Source organism: Aplysia californica, unplaced genomic scaffold (genome assembly GCF_000002075.1).
Source record: "Aplysia californica isolate F4 #8 unplaced genomic scaffold, AplCal3.0 scaffold00933, whole genome shotgun sequence".
Lineage (NCBI taxonomy): Eukaryota > Metazoa > Mollusca > Gastropoda > Aplysiida > Aplysiidae > Aplysia > Aplysia californica.
The window spans coordinates 125,249-142,825 of NW_004798203.1; the positions used below are offsets into that span (position 1 = coordinate 125,249).

Sequence of the window (17,577 nt, forward strand, 5' to 3'; positions counted from 1 at the left end):
TTGATAGGCCCTACTATTGGACTCAAATTGCCAGTGATCTGTTATTGAGAAATCACTATTTTTCAGTGCTAGATTTAGGTCTACATCTAAATTGTCAAAATATTTTTTTTCTCCCCAAAATCACTATTTTTGGGTGAAATTACATAAAAAAATACCACTCAAGACATGTATAGGTTTATTCCAAATGCATTTCTGAATAATTCCATCTAAGATACGAGTTTTTATTTTTCTGTTTGTGAATGCATCTTGTCCTTTTTCCAAGACTATAAAAACAATTATTTGTTTTTCAATATCAGATGTTATGATCCAAACGCACAAATTTCATGGAATGTAAGTAAATAACTGCAAATTTTTCAATATTTTCTAGTTCTATAGGGCCTGTTCATTTATGGTTATTTTGATGTATCAATTGACTAGGTGCAAACATATTTTTTGAGTTTCAACAAAGATTATTAATTTTTTATTTCAAATTGGATCCACATCCAAGCAAAACTGTGTTGCATAATCGCCTCTTACAGTAACCAAAGTTGAAAATTACACAAATAAACAATACAGATGTATTCTACAAACCGTACTGAAAATTTTGGTACATAATATGTTGATATTTATTTGAATTTGTGGCCCCAAAGACCTGTTAACTGCGCACTAGTCACCATCTCATTTCGCACTCCCGTGAAAAATTCGTCCACAAGTCGAAAACAATACGTAGCGAATGAGTCAAAGCTTGTTCATTTATCTTGATTTTGATGAATGAAATACCGGAATCCATCTATCATGAACAGAAGTAGAGATATTCAGGATTGAAGGAGGTGGTGTCATCTTGTGTCCGAGAAAAAAATTAGCGAGAAATGGCCGCCAAAGTTTAGTGACTTTCAAAGCTTGAGTCCTTGGAAACTGCACATTTACATTTAGTATGCCTTTCATCATTTATTTTCAGTAAAATCTACACAAAATGTGTTTTTAAAAGGACATAAAAGGTATTGAGGCAAAAAGGAAAAATTGAAAAAAAATTGCCCAACAGCCATAAAATGCTGATTTAGTTTATTTCATTATTTTGAAAAGCGCCTGATTTCACTATGATGCATCACATTTTTGTGTTCCAGTGTTTCTCAGGTCAACCATCTTGTCTACCATGGCTACAACAGACACATCTTTTTCAGCCCAAAAAGACTACAATTACCCAAAATTTACTGCAGTTGAAGAAGGACTGAGTCTCCCAACAAACATTTGTGAGGCAGCATGGTGAAATCAGGCGTTCGTCAAAATAATCAAGTCAAAGTGTGGAAGTTTTATCAAATTTATGTTTTTTTGGCTCAATAAGCTTTCATGCTCATTAAAGAAGACATTTTTGTCTAGATTTTACTTTAAAACGCTGATTAAAGGCATAAAATATGTAAATTTTCAGTTTCTCAGTTTCCACAGAGTCTCAAACTAAGGAAATAACGCACCTTTCTCGCTAATTTTTATCTCTGAAACAAGGCAACCCACACCTCCTTCAATCGCCAGTATCTTGACTCGTACAAAAGATAAATAAATACTTTTTCCATCACAAGCAAAGCAAATGAACAAGCTTTAAGATTATACCAATAACTCCACCTGCCTAAAACAAAATTGACAAGCGCCTGATTCCACTGCGGCGTGACACATTTACAGGTAGAGAAGAAACACAGTCACACATGGTTGGTCACAGAATATATTATCACTGAAAAAAAAATGCCCATATAACAAAATAGATCGATATGTTAGATATGTAACACCTAGGAACAGCTCTACTGAATTATTTTCACCTAGCACCCACAGGAAATATTTAAACCACAGCTCACAAAATGAACATATTATTTCTACAAAAGGATAAAGTATTTTACACAAACACAACTCTACTAAATACTCATAGTTTGAGCACATCAAAATCAAATGTTACTGGGGGTTCTAAAGCATTATTCAAAATAAAATTTTCCCACAAACCAGGATAAAGTGGTGAACAGGGTAAAAAGAAGAACATGCATTGCAATGCCAAATTCTAACTAACTTAAAAACTAACCTTTTTTTTTTTTCAGAGCACGCCCTTTACACAGGCATCTTGCACCGGAGAGTTGTTTTTTTTAAATACTGAAAAGCCTATATCTACCATTATTTAATCTTTACACGTAGGAGAAAAGAGATTGGATTTTAAACAAGATTTTACTTTGGACTGATTTTTGCTTTTTGCATTTCTTTTCAAAATAAGGTAAATTTCACTCTTCACAAAATTGTTTCCCTCTTGATTTAGGCTTAATAAAATACTGATATGCACTGATGATATTAACATTTCTTCTTCACACCTTTGTCATAGTACAAGTGCAATCAAAACAAGATTAACAGTTCCTACAAGTTAACAACGGACAAGTATAGTTGGGTCACGAAAGTCGCCCCTACAAAGTTCAGCTATGGGAATTCTGCAAAGTCTAACAAATATAGAAAACAACAAAATATGTCTGTGTGTCTGTGTATGTGTGTGTGTGTGGGGGGGGGGGGGGTGGTGGTGGTGAAGAAAACTAAGGTTGGTTGAGGCATGGTATAGAGTGAAATATAAAGAAAAGAAGAAGAATGAAAGATAGAACTGAATTATAATTAATAAATCACACTGAAAACATGTGTATAGGCTACACATTTGTCCTTAGTGAGAAGCGAAATAGAAAAGGCAGGCTTAGTATTCACTACAAAATAAACGAAGAATTGTGGGAAAACATCAAAAACGCGTTGTACTCACATCTACAGAAAACTGCTCCCATCTAGAGCAAGGTGAGCACGTGACCAACAATTGTCAACAATTCACATATAACCAAAGATAGTAAATAACAAGATGGCCCACTCAGCCAAAAAAGTGTCCGCAGGAAGTATGCTCTTTGCTTCAGATGGCGCTGCAGTCTGTTTTGAAGCTCTCTTTCGTTTTTCCAGAAGAAGAATAGGAATAGCACCTCCTTGCGTGCGCAGATCGCGACTGCTGTTCATCAGCAGTTCGGGTTCGTTCAGTGCGGAGTTTTAGGATTTTTGTTATTTTAATGACCTCTTGCCTTTCATTCTAAAGTCAAATTAAACGAAAAAACCCATCACCCTTTCCTCCGGAAGAGGTTTTTTGTCAGCGTAAACATTTTAAAAAAGCGTTCTTCAGAAATTTATCCCAAAAAATGCTAGTTTCACTTTGATTTTGTAAAACTCAAGTAGGGTAACTCTGTTCGCAAAGAGTGCGCTTTTGTGAAGAGGGCGCCACCAAATTTTGAGGACACTTTTTTAATTGGCTCAAAGAGAGAAGTGGCCCATCTTGTTATGTACTATCTTTGATATAACTGCCAAATAGGAAGGGGAAAAAATAAACCTGAGAAAAGGGAAGTCTTTCAGAAGAAGTGTCATCAAAGATAGTACAAGACAAGATGGGCCACTCAGCCAAAAAAGTGTCCGCAGGAAGTATGCTCTTTGCTTCAGATGGCGCTGCAGTCTGTTTTGAAGCTCTCCTTCGTTTTTCCAGAAGAAGAATAGGAATAGCACCTCCTTGCGTGCGCAGATCGACTGCTGTTCATCAGCAGTTCGGGTACGTTCAGTGCGGAGTTTTAGGGTTTTTTTTATTTTAATGACCTCTCGCCCTTCATTCTAAAGTCAAATTAAACGAAGAAAACCATCTCCTTTTCCTCCGGAAGAGGTTTTTTGTCAGCGTAACCATTTTTAAAAAGCGTTCTTCCGAAATTTATCCCAAAACTTGCTAGTTTCACTTTGATTTTTTAAAACTCAAGTAGGGTAACTCTGTTCGCAAAGAGTGCGCTTTTGTGAAGAGGGCGCCACCAAATTTTGAGGACACTTTTTTAATTGGCTCAAAGAGAGAAGTGGCCCATCTTGTTATGTACTATCATTGGTATCATGAAGTGATATTTGTCAGATTTAAAGGAAAAATAAGTGATCAATTACAACTTTCAAAATTCTTGCACAAAAACAGCACTGTTCAAGCTGTAAAATGCCTTTGACTTAATCAGAAGTGAAAAACACTTGAAACAGATCAAATTATAACATACAGTTTATTTCTTATATTTTTCCAGACATTGATGATGTCTGTATCCCTCAGACACAATGGATAACTGATACATAAGATGTTTTTGAGGGGTGAATGTATGTTTTACTGTGTCCGTGAGACATCATCATAAACAAGCTGAGCTGACACTACAAGCGTAGATCGAGACAAACAGGACACTTAATTAGTAAAGCTATGGGTGTCCATTTACCCCCATCCGTTTATGAGACCAGAAGCAGGTTAGTGGATAGCCTAAGCCTTCAACTTTGACCAAAGACAATCGAAGCATAGGAATTATACCGAAATGCATTTATAGAAATTTTTCTAAACTTGTTATAGTCACGTTTAATAACAGCTTCCTATGAGGACCCCCCCCCCCAACACCCCAATCTAATTTTGCTATTTTCCTGTTTAAATTCTTCTGAGCATCACTATCTATTGACAGAGCTAACCTTTTTCATCATTTGCCTTTATACTGCAGTCCGTCAGCATAATCAAACACAGCGTGTCTACCACTGAGATCACTAGATAGTGTCAGCAGGGTCCAGCAAACGCTCCTGCTGGGGATAAATTTGATGTCCACAACACATGTAACCAGAACAAACTGGCTTCAGTTATGGATTTATTCTAATCTAAATCAAATTCTCTTTTTCCCCCTTTATTCCTTTACGTAGTGAAAAAAAAAATCAACCTGCACCTCACCATTCCCCAAGATAGCATGATAAATATTTATGAAGAAACCACTTAAAAGTCACAAGACGTTTCATTGTGGCGGCCAAGTGCACATCTGATATAACCAAGCTATTAATCTATGGCCATTAAAATGATTGTCATGATCAGCTCTGGCAAATTCCAACAAAAAAACTTTCCATTATGCTTTACATAGGGTGTAACCAGTTCATTCACAATTCCTGAGCATTGAAACAGGAATTAATATTATGACTCTTGTTCTGATTAACCCAGAGTAGAAATAAATAAAAAGAAAGCACAGCCATATGAAAAGACACAATATTGATCCAAATGTACTGATTAAAAGGTGGCAAGTTTCTGCTATAAGCAAATAATCTCATTCATAGGAAACTAACAACAAAACTGCCAGGAGAAGAAATTGGCCTCGTAATAGGTAGTTTTGAAACACATCTTGTTTCATTCTCAAGTTTGTTTCAAAACATCCCCACGGTGGCACGAGAGAGGAAGACTTGACTATACATGAGATAGAGACAGCAAAAAAAGCAGCAAGATCGTCTGTCAAAAGCTACATCTGCATGCGACCCAGCTTGTGCCAGGTGGTGTTGTCTTTGGCCAGGTCGAGCTCACGCAGCTTGATGTAGACGGCTCCGAGGAAGTTGTTCTCCTTGAGCATGTCGTAGTCCCAGACAGTCACTTGGAGGATGCGGTGGCAGATCTCTAGCTGAGGCAGCTGGTACTGGAGCTGGGGGAAACCACAAAGGACAAGGCATGTACAGGACAGGACAGATGGGAGAGACTAAGCAGATGTTTACGACACACAAGAAGTTGATACAGAGGGTCTTTAAGTTTTAGTAACAGTTTTATAGCACTTGTAACACAATTAGGTCATATTAGTGTCCAAGATTAAAGAGGTTACAAGTGAGTAAAAAGCACAAAAAAGAGGGAGTTATAACTGTGACAGATGTTTGGTAGGGAAGAAAGAGCAAACCACACCAGAGCATCCACTAACCACCCACACAAAGGATCTGAATACTAGGGAGGGGATCAATTCAGAAAAAAGCTATGGCAACTGGCCTGCCAAGGCCATGCCCAACTTTTTCTATTTTCAAACAATAACTGGATTGCCAAGATTTTCATCCTGATCTGACAAGACTCAAAGTTTTTTTTAGAAAACTGTGAAAAAAACTAACTAATCTGCAGACTTGTCAACCACTCTGTGATAAAAAAATAAGACTTTTCCTAGAAATGCTCTAAAAATATAGGAGCTTGGGAAAAAATCTCAGTCTCCAGAATAAGATTACATAACAAGCCAACCATAGAAAATACATTTTTATATTGCAAATTCACATAAATAAACCCAAGTAAAAATGTGTATGTTTACACAATTTACTATAAGTCACATACGACCCCACAAAAACGAAATTCAAGAAGAAAAAAAATATGCATATCCAAGCGGGTTTCTTCAAGGGGCAAAAATAAATAAGAGAGTTCTGATATTTATCATTACTTGGCAGGTCTGACTATGCCTGCAAGAACAAGGAACAACAATTCAGCAGGAGAAGCAAACACCTAACTAAAGACAAATGAGCCCTTCTGCTTTTCGGTTGTTGTACAGGTCCAATGCCACATTCAATACAGTTAATCTATTCAAGAGGTGGGACCTCTGAATTGAACATCCATTTCCAATAGGAACCACTAAGTGAGTGGAGAACCTTGAAAATTCCCCCCAAAACAACCCAGGTTCAAGAAAGCCTTGCTGAGGATTCAAACTAGGGCCATCTTCACCACAGCCCATTATGATATCCACTCAGCTCTCAGGTCCAGGACAAGGAAACGCAGTACAAAGAAAAAAAAAGTTAAAATGTTAAAATTCAAAACTTTCACAATATAACTGAGCCTGCTCCTGGAGGCTTGTAAAAATGCTTCCTCTCCACTTCAGTAAGAAAATGAGACGCGAGAGCTTACCAGTTCATTGTATGTGGGATGGCTCGTGTTCTTCACCATTTTCGTTTTCAGCTTGGTTTGTTTCTCTGGGTCAGGTAGCAGGTATGTCTTCACATAGGGGCTGGGCAGCTGGGAGCCCTCAGACTAAAAAAAAAACAACAACAGGGAAATGATGGGGGGAAAGTTAGTCTTATAGTAAAATCAAATCAGTATAAATTAAGCAGAAAACTCTGAAATTATTTTAAAGTTTGAATAATTCTGTTTTTATCTAATTGTGTTAACATCCTATAATTCTCCTCCAAGTGAGTTCAGGGTTATAAATAGACCTAATATACACCAGCAGAATGCCTTGAAAACTCTTCCAAGAAGCCAGGTTCATGTGGGCCAAAACTGGAGAAAATTGAGCATAATTGGTTGAAAAACCCAAACTCTCAAAAGTGAAGCTAAAACTGACACTACAGCATATGTCACTCAAGAACATTTCATGGGATAAAATATAAGATCTATAGCCGTCAGCTGGATTGGAAACTATTGATTTTAATAGTTAAGACGGACAGTTTTCTTCTTATTAATCATCATCTCTCCAAGGGCCAAATTCTTTATTAATTACTGGGTGAACTTGCATGCCACACTGAAACTGCTTGAGGGCCGGATCTACCCCGCAGGCCGTAGTTTTGCCCATCAAAGATTCTCAACAGATTAGTGTCTTACCAGTCCTCTAACGTGCATGACCATGACCTGCAGGGCATCTCGCTTGTACTGGACAGACAATTTGATGTCCCCTTGAATGCCACTGTTTCCTGCATTAGTCGTTCTCTGCACAAGAGGTTCTGTCACAGGACCGAGACAAACAACAGAAATTTTTTTCAATACTCCTTCCCAATTATACGGGAGCCTATATTTACAAAAACAGTTATTGAATCAAATATTTTTCTAGGACCTACTCATCTTTTGATGCAAGAAAGGCAATTTTTCTCCCCCCATTTTAACTACCTGCCAGCCACTTCATGATAAAAAAAAAAAGTTTTCCTTACAATTCTCAACAAAAAAGGGAGTTTAAAGACAAGACACTAAAATAAAAGGAAGTAGAACTAATTAGTAGTTTGAACCCTATTGTACAAAAGTCATAAAAAGCTACCTCGCAGCTTTGTCACGTTCAGCTTAGTCTTCTCTGCTTCTTGCTCGTCCCTCAGCAGCGGATGGAAAAACGTGTACACCAGCTCACACTGTGGAACAAACAAATGGACGTTAATATCAATCTTTTCTGTGAAGAGATTTCAACATACTGTACTCTCTGGATAAAAAAACCTCTTGACCTCCAAATCAACTGCATTTTCATCACATTCCAGCTTCCTGTTTATTCTCTCATACGAACAGACGTTTAAGTACAGCAAACCAAATAAACACTGTTGTCATTCATGTTGCTGGATGTAATTTATCAGGAGCTTATCCCCCTGAAAGATAAAGATTTAACTTTTGATTTTAACAAACACTAAAAAGACTAATCTTCCCACAAAAAAGCTTATCTGTTCCCAACAATCTGACAGGTGTATCACAAGGCTCACTTCCACCCACAGCAGGTCAAACTACAACCACATACTTGAGAGACTTCCACAGCTTTGGTCCACAGGTACCGCAGAAAGTTGTTGATCTCTGTCTTCCTGCTCTCAGCTACTGTCCGAATGTTACTGCGACCAATCACCACTCTTTGTGAAGTAAAAAAAGCAAATGAAAAAATGAAAAAGGTATGAAATTGTCGGAAACAATAATTGAACAAAACATTATGGCCCAGTGGATTTTTAACAACATAAAGGCAACAGAAAAAACAGAACTCTGATACACCATGCTACACAGTCTATGTACAAGAGTGCTTCTACGTGGCTACAGATGTATTGTGACATGTTAACAATTGTTATGCTTATAAAGTCTATATAAGAGAAGAAAAAAAAGTCTGATCATGAAATTTCAATATTGATTGCTCAGTCCATTTCTGCTGTCACTGCTGTTATCTTTTTCTGCTTTCTACTTTCCTTTTGGGAGAAGTACAAGAGTTCAAGGTCAAGGGACATGCTCAATAGCGTACAGGAAGACACTCAGCAAAAAAAAAACAAGCTTTAAAAACAGCTTTCCCATCATCACAAAAAAAGAATCGTAAACATGTTGGCAGGCAAGGCTTCACAGTAGCCTACATGACCTGCATCAAAGAAAAGTCAATGGAATATCCCCATACAGACTTCACATGAAAGACTGGACTGGTTTTTAACCACACTTTAAGGTTCTCAACTCAACACTGCATTCCAAGCAACAATTCAAACCATACAGTTTTTTTCATACACATGATAACTATTTTATGAAAAGGTGCACAATTGCATCCTAAGCACAGAAAAAGACACAACAATTTTAGAAGACTTAACTGAAGACAGAATTTAAACTCATTTTGACATAGTTTTGGTATAAAAAAAAACCATAATATTCTTGCATATTTTATTGAACAATATCCACATTATGGTGCAGTGGCTGACATCATTGAAATTACTGGATCAAAAGTTAAAGCATATCATCATTGCAGTTCGCTGTCCCCATATGGAACAACATTTTTAAAACTCTGGCAAATTGTAAAAAATCAAGTCTAAAACGTGTATTAAAATAATTTTTTAAAAGTTTTTTTGAAAGTATCTGAATACTCCATGGGTGGATAGCAAAATGCACTGACATATGACAATCACCACATCAAACATGTAAGCATCTGACAACCACTTTCCCAGTACCTCGTGGAGAAGTTGGGCCACGTCACTAGCGGGAACATCTCAGCCAGTTTGTCCCTGAACTCCACAAACTCTGGGAAATGACGGAAGACGTACATGGGGACTTTCTGGTTCTCTCTCTCGATCTTCAGGAGGAAAATCTGAAATGCAAATGCAAGCAAATGTTATAAACTGGGATTACTGCACACCATCGACAAAGCTGAAAAAAAAAAGACTTTCAAAGAAATCAGAAACCTCGGGGTTTTCTTTATAGACACAAATTTTAAAAAACAACTAAAGAACTGAACTATACAGCCAATCTACTTACATAATGCTTATCAGGGGTGTATCTCTTCTGGAAGCCAGTCAGCTCCACAACAGTGATCTTCCCATCAGTCTCTTTGCTAGTTACAACAAGACAGAAACAAAGGGGAAATTAGTACGGTCAAAAACATACACTCTGGCATGCACATAACAAATTCCGTGGGGCGTGGAAATCTTTTCATAATGTACAAGATTTGCTATGTACTTAATCTGAATACAAAGGATACCCATCGATTAGAAAAAATCCATGACCTAAAAATCTGTTCACTATATATATGTTTCCAAACGTACAAGTTCACTCCGTGCTTGCTAGACTGTATTTATTATAACATATAAGCATAGAGATATCATTTGAGGGCAATTTCCACCATACAAAAAAATGCCACATCACCGGGACAAATCTCACTCTCAGCCAGAAATTTGTCAAAACTGAATCTTCATCACCACTGGTTCCCAAAAGAAGAGGGATCTTTCATAAGATGGAAGACTCTAGTCTTTGACAATGTGCCCTATGATCAGTTTAAGCTAGATCCACTTCTACTCTCAATTAGTCACTATGTATAGACTTATACCCCACCTGTAGACTTTGGGTACAAATGACAGCAGAGCACCCTCGGTGTGACTAGAGAACTTGAGCTGGGCCAGGTTGTGGAAGAAAAAGTTGAACTGTGTGAACACCGACTTCATGCTTTCTTCAATCATCCTGTGAAAATAGGGCACATACAAAATCAATTATGAGATTGTTTGTTATAGTAAGAATTTTACGGTACTTGCACCACAATTAAGTCATATAAGTGCCGAAGATTAGAGGTATTACAAGAGAGTAACAAACAAAAAAAAGGAGATTGTTTGTTTGAGTAAAGAGAAGTACATCCAAACAATAATGGTCATTTAGGGCTGGGAAAAAGTAAGACAGATAGACAGGAACAACAGAGTGAAACTAAAGAAGTAGGACCAACAAGTGGCGCCCTCCAACCAACCGCAGCATTAGGGAGATATAAGGACAATAGGTGTTCGATAGGAAAGAAGGAGTAAGCCACACCAGAGCAATCACCGACCACCCACATGTGACTGTTTCTTCTAGAGAACAGAAGCATATCAACACAGAAGCAGTCATTTAGAGCACGGAAAAAAAAAGACAAACAGAAACAACAAAGGGGAAAGACATAAAGTAGGACCCTCACAAAATCAACAGAAAGGACTACGTGTTTGGGATAATGTCCATGAGAGAACAAACAATATCTATAATAATTATTGTAAATAACATATCAATCGTGCATATCTCAGCTCGATAGCAATTTCTATGTGCTTTTCAATCTATAATATTGTCCCAGCAGACCCTAGAATACTCGGAAACATTCTCCGCTTCCATGGAAACATGCAGTGCAAGCAGCTGATCAAGTGCTCAGACACTAACAAACTGATAAGATTTTTCACTGTCTATAGCTGAGGAAAATTCCAGGAAAGTGCCTTTCCCTAGGACACAATGTTGGGCCTCTGATGGGACATGAACCCACAATCTTACATTTGTGAATCTAAGAGCATAACTACTAGGCCACTGATGCCACACAGAGACAAGTTTGAGCTAAGTTACCTAGTGAAGGTGGCTGTGGCCTGGGCATCAGTCTGACCTGGTAACAATGTGTTCTGGACGTACTGGACCGCACGCTCCGTCACTCCGGGGATGCCTGATCGAGCCATCTGCCAAATAGAAATAATTTTGGTTAAAACCAACACAAAAACATCAGTGCTTTTTTTCTGGCAAGTATAAAGAAGCACGTCAATACCAAAGACATCATTTAGAGCTTGGGAAAAAAAGAAAGACAGAAAGATAAAACAAGAAAATCAAAAGAGAACAAACAAGGCCCCTTCTAATTCAACCCTTAAACTTAAGCCTGTCTCATGAGCAAGCACGTCACAGTAGTGGGTTAGTCTAAATTCATAGGAATTACCACAAATAGTACAACCTATATCAAGCAAGCAAACCTAAAAACTGGTGTGCATTAAGTCAACACACAAACAAATAATAAACACTTAAAAAATGAGTAAAGACAAACTCCCTTGGACATATCGGTTACCATTATTTCAAGGGCAGCACGTAACCCAAAACAACAAAATATGAGCTTTAAGAAGTGTAAGCTTAATTACATGCAAATGTCTCCTCTAATAATCTCAGTTTATCAAAAACATGTGCATTTTCCCCTTCCTACAGAAGCCCCTAAAGTAAATGAAAATAAAACAGAACTGAAAGAGGGGAAACGAGAAAACAAAAAGAACTTGGTTGTTCTAAATCATTTGTACTTAATCTATTCCCTTTCTTTTATACTAGCGCCCTCTCTACAACAAAAGCCCCCCTCCCCACACCAACTTTCAAAAAATGATCACCAGATTAAAACAGCCATTTCTGAGTGTTTCTTTTTGCCAGAGGGAGAGGGGGAGAGAGAGAGAGAGAGAGGTGTGGGGTGGGGGGGAGCCCTTTCTTGGAGGAATTGTATTTCATAAATTTAACTTATATTTATCATTACTACCTTCTTATTTCATTCATTATGACCCCAATTCATATATTCTATTGATATATTTTAGAAAATAAACAATGGAGAAAAAAAAGTTGCTCACCAAAATAAAAAGACTCCTAAACAAGTCTGCATGCTTGCGTAGAATATTGAATGCCTGGCAGCACAGGTCCACAAAATGCTGGAACTTGTGTCCCTGACGACCTCCATCGTTGATCACATAGGCCATGTCCGAAGTTAGGACAAAAGGAACTCGATCTCTACAGGAAAAACAAGAGAGGAGAAAAGATCAGTGGCTATCCTGATGGCAGAAGAAAGAAAAAGATGTTATCTTTAAGTGACAGGAAAAAGACATTATCTTCCTTGATGAGGAACATTAATTGATGTATACCGTTTACAGTTCAACTCCTACGTTATGAATGTTTTGTTTTTTTAATTGTTGCTCTGCAGTTGCTTTTAAATGCTGCTTTTTGTATTGGAAGGGGAGCATGCTCTGTAAAAACCTCAGAGTCCTGCCATTATTTTGTGAAAATACACTTTTAATCGAAATTCCAGGTGTTTTCAATGGATATAGTGGTGAAAAATTAATTTTTGCTTCTCCTTTTAACTTTGAAAAACCAGAGTTACTCTAGTTGTGCTGCTACCCTAGGATATATTCACACTAAAGAAAAAAACAGATTACTACACTCGTGTTCGAGTCCTAAAAGAAGGCAAACAAATATTTTTAAAAACCAGTTAGTCCCTTCACCTCTTGAAGCTGCCAAACATCTGCGCATCTCCGAGGAACTTGCTAAAGTCAATGTGGAACATGTGACCCGACTGCTTCAGCATGATGTTGTCGTTGTGGCGGTCACCGACGCCGAGCACATAGGTGGCCACACAGTAACCAGCACACGAGTACGTGAAGTTTTCTACTGCCTGAGGAAGAAAAGACAAAAAAACCTATTCTACTAAAATTGAAGCTAATTAGTACAGGAACTGTAGCTTTCTGCTGGGATAATAAATGTGAAAAATAAGACAAAAAGAAAAGGAGTCAAAATAAACCAGCTGGAAATATCATTGATGGAAACCCATGAAGAAAAAAAAAAACGAAAAGAAAATAGAAAAGAAAATATATCTTCTTTCATATTGTGGAGAAATTTTGTTTTATAACAGTGTGTGTACATTCCCATTCACTGCAGACGCAAATGTGAGAGACGTTTGAAGCATACATTTTCTATTACCTCAGTGTAGGAAAGGGCTTTAACTTCACATCATTAAGAAAACTTATAAATAAATAGTTTTGAATGCCTAAACAAGATGGTCAAGTCAGAGAGTCATGTGATATGTTTTGTTACAGACAGCCTAAAGACCTGCCATCCTTAGTAGATAAAAAATGATAAATTTTGACACCTCAAAGATTTATTTTAAAATAACAAAGCACCACAGTACTATACGATAAAACCTCAAATGCTGAAGCAACAGTAACAATGAAAGGTTAACATATAAACAAACAAAAAGGACATCAGTAACCATTGTAGAAAGGATAGTTCCTGCCCTACTTCATGCTCAGAGTTATTTTCCTTACATCTGCTTTCAGACACTTAAAATAACCTAACATTGTAAAGACAGATTCAACAAACTTTGAAATAATGTTGCCTTCATACGCACAACTCAGACAGGCCTCTAAAATGAACATGAAAAGCAAAAAAGACAGTACTTCAGTATGCCATTGATGTGGGAGAGACATCTAATATTGTCAGGAGTTAGAAAGTTATTATTGACAAGAGAAACCACATAAAAGTTAAAAGCGAGCGCTTTCCAAAACTCTTAACCTCCAAGCTAGGGCTCAAACCTTTTTGTACTCCAGTTCAGTCGGGTTGTGCTTCTGCAGCCACTCCTTGATGGGTCTGTCCTTGAAGGACCCTGTGACACCACAAGATACCTGGATCTTCCTCAGTGTATCAGACTCTGTAATCAACTCAATGACGCCTGGAATCAAAACAGAGAAGAGAAAGCACACGTGTGAATGATTTACTGTAAATGTTTCCCGCCCCCATTGACACAATCTAGATCATTTAAAAAGCAGGCCACTTCGACCCAGTCTGTCAAGGACAACACGTGAATAGTGGAATACAGCAGAAAGATTTAGACACTGATAGAAACAACTTCCCCCCATCCGATTCCTGTCTTCTGCAAGCAAAGGCCAATATGGATTACCCCAAACATAATGATACATCTAAATGAGTTTCTGAGTAGATATGGTATGGATTTAACGCTTCAAGAACACTATCAGGTCATTTTACTTGGTACGATCATAAAATTATCATCCATCTCCAATAGGACTAGGCCAAGTGGGTGGAGCGTCATGAAAACTTTCCATACAACCCATGTTCAAGAAGGCACCGCCAGAGGTTTGAACAAGGGTAACTCGCATCACAAAACCACTTGAGCTATTGGCATCCATGTGTATCTAAGATGGAGTCCATAATAAACAATTTTTTAGAAATTAATTTTTCATGACTGCATACATTTGTCTTCAAACATAATATATATAATATTACATGTCTCCAGGAACTTACTCACTTTATAAGTTAGACTCCTAGAAAGGGCCACTAAGCAAGACATCTAGCTGCTTAGCAAGCAATTTCACTTGTCTACATGTGCCGTAATGCAGTGGAATCTGAAGCTTGTCAACTTTTCGGCATATGAGCTTATTGATATCTTTAAACTTGTTAATTTGTCTTGACTTTGATGAAAACAAATCAACCCCTTTTATCTTGAACAGAAGTAGAGATATTTGCGATTCAAGAGCGAATCAAGCTCAACACCCTGCTCGCATTACCTTTCTTGGGTCCAGTGGCCAGACAGGCAAAGGTGATCATCTTCAGGTCCAGGCCCTGCTGCAGCCACAATGTGTCCATGATCCGGATCATCTGCAAGGTCAGCATGTCCTGACGAAGGTCATCTCCCACCTGACTCAGACAAGAAAATGGAGTGTACTTTAACTCATTCAGTTCTTTAACTCATTCAGTGTTTAATTACCCTTTGAGCCCTTGCCACCGGCAGACTGGTGGCGCGTGAAACTGTCCACATGCCTAGCCAACGGTACACCGGTGAGTGAGACCATATCTCCAACCCAGCCAGCCTGGGACAAAACGCACAAGGAAAATTATGTTTACTACACAGGATGTTATTGATTATTTTGAAGATCTTTCTGAATTAGATGCTGGTAATGACGAGGATTACCCTGAGTGGGGCATGGAAAGTGATTCTGATGATCTTAAGAATGTTAGTAATATATTGCTCACGAGCCCAGGCAGAAGGGAAAGACTCTAAGGGTTAAACTCATTCAGTATTTTTACTCATTCGGTATTTTAACTCATTGAGTAATTTAACCTATTCAGTACATGGAAGATACTGAATCTAGATGTGAACTACATTAGTATATCCTACATCAACAATACTCACCTTATAAATCACGTAATGAGAATCTGCTTTTGGGTTGGAGTTTTTGAAGACAAGTTTCAAGGGGAACGCATTTGATGTGAAGTAGGAGCAAGACTGGAGAAGAAAAATGACTTACTCATGGATATAACACATTTCCATAAATATGAAAAATCTTGAAAAACTTGGAAAAGAAGTATACAAAAATAGTTATGAGACTTGATTTGGCTGGAAAGGACTATGTCACTCAAGTAGTTCTCTTCCATTGGTAAAACCAGTGTAACTGCAGCAATTTTTCAGTCTTTATTATGCAAATTTGAGGAAACATCGCACTTCAAAAGTGGGGCATACTCGGTTCCTTTAAAAAAAGACACTGAGAAAATATTCACATCAATTACCTGAAAAACAAGTACTAACCTCAATAAAGACCAATAAAGACTTCAAAACTTTAGTTCACTAAATATCACAATCAAAACACAGACAGTTATCACACAGGCAAAAAAAAATCTTTATCCAAATGAAAAATGTCCAAACAAAATAGTATGGTCTAACAGCATGTGACGGTCAAGAATCTGTCACAAAAGCAGTAAAGGTACTGAACAGAACTTTACCTTCATGTCTAATCCTATGACTTCAACACTGGGATTATATGGTAGTACAACCCTCCCTTTCTCTTCAAGCATTTCATGTAGAGACATCAATTCTCTGCGAAGGGTAGCCTGAAAGCAAAATGAATATAATCATCTTTAAAGGGAAAGTGTAAAACTAAGAGTCAATAGAAAGCATTGAACAATTTAAAACCATTTCATGAATAAACATAAGAATACAATTTTCCTGTTTTCGTGCAGCTCAACAATTCATAGATTTCATTTCTTCAGGAGCATCTGAATATAATAAGGAAGAACTGCACTGGGCATGTGCATGTAATCAATAATGTCTATTCCCCTTTAGCAAATCCTGTGCAGGATAGACATAATAGGTCTGCAGAAATACTTTAAATGCATAAAGGAAAATAAAGTAAAGTTGAGAACTAAGCCTTTCCAAAAGTACCTTATCACGACATAAAAATCAAATTTTGCTCCTCTGTTTCACACAGCAAATGTCCTTCAAAAGACTAGAAAGGAGATATAGAATATACACATATCAAAATTGTTTTTAACCCTCTCAGGTACTTGTATGCTTTCACAAAAGTTTACAATGAAAAACTAATGGTCATAATATCACTTACTATATGTTTCAAAACAGTTTTAAAAAGCCAATAATAAATTAATAGAAATGATAATAACAAAATTAAAACAAGTGTAAATTCATGGCCCCTGTGCACTTTACACAGTAACAAAACAGGATATCCATTGTAACTATGTACAGGCACCAATATCAATACTGTAAAGGACACATTGCACAAATTGGCACAAACAAGCAATCATGTCCACCACCGCATACACCAACCTTCATACTCTCTCGCAATTTTCCACACTCACACACATGGAAATATTTTCTTCAAAGGTAGGGTCTCACTGTTCTAACTGTAAGTCCAGCTAAAGATCACTAAAGTTGATCTGAAATAAATTTCCTTACAAAGGGTTCTCAGTTGAAAGAGGACCTAACTTCCTCCCATTATGACATTCCATACCAAGAATATGAAAACAGAAAAAATTACTCAACATATTGTCAATGCTTGACCCTAACTATGTATGTGCTTTAACATTGATTTTCAGAAAAGTGAAAAACAACATAATTCTTTAATGTCGTCAATCACAATTGCTCTACATGTTTGTACAGAGTGTTTTTTTATGTCCATATTAAAGTATCTCCACTTGTAGTGAAAGTGGTGAATCACACAATTTGAGATAAAAAAGAGTTTGACCTAATATAGTGAAAACACATTTAGAGTCAA

At 37.4% G+C, this 17,577-nt stretch overlaps 1 protein-coding gene across 2 annotated transcripts in view; it reads right to left on the minus strand.

Annotated features, from left to right (window-relative positions):
* Positions 1-4,029: 4,029 nt before the first annotated feature.
* The window catches only part of LOC101855222 (phosphatidylinositol 4-phosphate 3-kinase C2 domain-containing subunit beta), a 39,445-nt gene continuing 25,897 nt past the window's right edge, over positions 4,030-17,577 (minus strand). For both annotated transcript variants that reach the window (XM_013089344.2, XM_005110703.3), the window contains exons 22-36: positions 16,292-16,399; positions 15,705-15,797; positions 15,079-15,208; positions 14,089-14,225; positions 13,003-13,172; positions 12,358-12,514; positions 11,336-11,442; positions 10,319-10,444; positions 9,746-9,821; positions 9,442-9,578; positions 8,274-8,379; positions 7,812-7,899; positions 7,385-7,503; positions 6,695-6,817; positions 4,030-5,471 (exon numbers count right to left, since the gene is read on the minus strand). In XM_013089344.2, coding sequence (XP_012944798.1) covers positions 5,295-5,471; positions 6,695-6,817; positions 7,385-7,503; positions 7,812-7,899; positions 8,274-8,379; positions 9,442-9,578; positions 9,746-9,821; positions 10,319-10,444; positions 11,336-11,442; positions 12,358-12,514; positions 13,003-13,172; positions 14,089-14,225; positions 15,079-15,208; positions 15,705-15,797; positions 16,292-16,399 — 1,854 coding nt within the window. In that variant the 3' untranslated portion in view covers positions 4,030-5,294. The remainder of the gene's footprint in view (positions 5,472-6,694; positions 6,818-7,384; positions 7,504-7,811; positions 7,900-8,273; positions 8,380-9,441; positions 9,579-9,745; positions 9,822-10,318; positions 10,445-11,335; positions 11,443-12,357; positions 12,515-13,002; positions 13,173-14,088; positions 14,226-15,078; positions 15,209-15,704; positions 15,798-16,291; positions 16,400-17,577) is intronic.